Raw genomic sequence first — 2,459 nt, 5'->3', positions numbered from 1 at the left:
GTAGCTTACAAGCTGCATTTGCAGAAAGGTATTGCAAATGCTCAGAGTTAGGAACAATAAAAAATGCACATGCACACATATATGAAATACCTTAGAGCAAACTCTAAAATATATGATATATAAACAATCCTTTTACTGGTGTTTTCACTTAATACAACTCCAAATTCATCAGAGATACTCTTGGAGTTTTGCATAGGAATACAGTGAGTACATTAGGAATCACACTAATTGAAAATAAATGAATGAACAAGCAGAAGAAAAAGTAATTTTGATCTGAAAATTCTTTCTTATATTTGCAATAGCAATGTATTACATTTAGCATCATCTTTTGAATCATATTGCATACTGTATAGGACACTTTATCTACTATACAAAATATTATCATCCAATTGTTTATTTAAGTCTGTATGTAAATGAGTTATAAGCTCGAGTCTTCAGAACAAGGGATATTTCCAACAGTGGGTATTTTTATTCACTTACCCAAAGCTCTCTTCACCACAAATGGACAACCTTCCAGCATCCATAAGATTTCCAAAGTATTTCCAGCCAGTAGGAACCTCAAATATTTCCATTCCTTTCTTGGCAGCAACTCTATGGAGACCGGAATAATCATCATTACCAATTAACCACGTTTAAAACAAATTACACCCTCTGACAGCCCACTAGATATCTCAACAAGAGAAATGTTTAAAAATTTACAAAGATTATTGTATTAAAGTTTCTTGCAGACTTATATTTAACACTGTAACATCTTGTACTCTCACTGAAAAATATGATTCTTTGTCTAGGAATTTTACAATATTAATGTAAGAAAAGATACAAAAATATGGCTTAATATAAGTAAATGAAAATAAAAAAATAGTGATTACACTTCTGTATCTTTTTTCCTAACTTGTATTTTTATCCGTACATTACCTGTCAATGGCACATCCTGTGGGCATACTGCGTGCTAAGCCCTTGACTCCATTTTTCTTGAAATACGGGATGCAGTCAGTGTTGTCGGCTATAACTGCCACAGAGTCAGATGGCGTCACAAAGAATGCCTTGTAGCCGAGGATCATGTTGCGATCCTGTGAAGTTGCAATAGTTGTGGATTAATAATTTATTTATGGTTTATCAAACTGTAGAACCATCATCAAACAGATTTATAAGAAATTAGGAGTATATCAACAGGCTTACATACTTTGCTTATAAATACCACACCTATAAATCAAAAGGCAAAGAGAAAAGTTTGGTGAGCAAATTTCTATACTTTTCCTTGAGAATTATGATGCCAACTAAAGAAGTATTGCTATAATTTTTGGGTCTCTTGTTAAAGATCTTCCAAAGACAATAGGTTTAAAACTAAAAAATATATGATATATTTTACTTACACCATCTCCATCAAAGGCAGCACCAAAACCATATTCTCCCTCCTTTAGTGCCTTGACAAGGTCAGCAGCATATGTTAGATTAGGGTCAGGATGATGCCCTGAACAAAGAAATGTTAAATATATCATTGGAAGAAATGAACATAATTTATGAAATCAACATTACCTTTTTAATTTCTTTAAAATATATATATCCCTAAGAAAACATAGCTATGACTCATTAATGGTATATGACACATGGACAAATAGTATATATATACACACAACATACCTCCAAAATCTTCCAATGGGACGATGTTGACGGCACTATCTGGACTAGCCCCGAGTTCCTCCAGGAAAATGCGGCGAACGTATGGTCCCGTAACTGGATAATTCAACAAAAAATAAAGATGAGTCATACATAACCAAAGAAAAACTGACTGTTACATAAAAGACATAGACAAAACAAAAATAATTTCTAGTGTCATCTGTTCTTCTTGCTTTTACCTCCATGCATAGCATTGATGAGGACTTTGAGAGGTGGGTTTCCATTGGCTCCATGCAGGAGTCCCTTGATTGCATCAAAGTCAAAGATCTCCTTCATATATGCCACGTAGTCTGCAACTGAGTCAACCACCTCAACGGTAAATGGCTTTCCATCAACCTACAGGGAAGATTTATGGAAAATTAATCAGTTACAAAATGTTTCAATTTTTTACCAGGTCTCTTTCAAATTAGACACAATAATCAGTACAGCTTTTATTGTGAAATTTACCCACTCTGAAAGGAGCTCTCTGGATTCTAATTCACTTCCCACTAAAAGGAGGCTATGGATTACTCACCTCAAATTCCTGTGTGCCAATGGTTGCAATGTCGCATTTCAGGTCGGGGCAAATTTTGTACTCGGCCAGGGACTGGGTCAAGCTGTAGATCTTGTTTGTCACACCATCTGGAGCAGGTCCTGGAGAAGCAAGTACCAATAAATATACAAGAAGATTGGATTATGATTAAACAATGATCTATGGAAAGTCTATGAAAATTATGTGTCCTTGATATCACTGCATAGTTAATACATGAGTGACTAAATTAAACATATCCATAGAAGACAAA

At 34.5% G+C, this 2,459-nt stretch overlaps 1 protein-coding gene across 1 annotated transcript in view; it reads right to left on the bottom strand.

The window, feature by feature from the left end:
- The window catches only part of LOC119589221 (phosphoglucomutase-1-like), a 7,439-nt gene that overhangs the window by 2,155 nt on the left and 2,825 nt on the right, over nt 1-2,459 (bottom strand). The window contains 6 exon segments of the mRNA XM_037937825.1: nt 481-591; nt 916-1,070; nt 1,374-1,471; nt 1,642-1,734; nt 1,857-2,013; nt 2,192-2,310. Coding sequence (XP_037793753.1) covers nt 481-591; nt 916-1,070; nt 1,374-1,471; nt 1,642-1,734; nt 1,857-2,013; nt 2,192-2,310 — 733 coding nt within the window.

This window comes from Penaeus monodon, chromosome 25, assembly GCF_015228065.2.
Source record: "Penaeus monodon isolate SGIC_2016 chromosome 25, NSTDA_Pmon_1, whole genome shotgun sequence".
Classification (NCBI taxonomy): domain Eukaryota; kingdom Metazoa; phylum Arthropoda; class Malacostraca; order Decapoda; family Penaeidae; genus Penaeus; species Penaeus monodon.
Note: the sequence above shows the minus strand (reverse complement) of the source record. Positions and strands in the feature narration are given on the sequence as shown.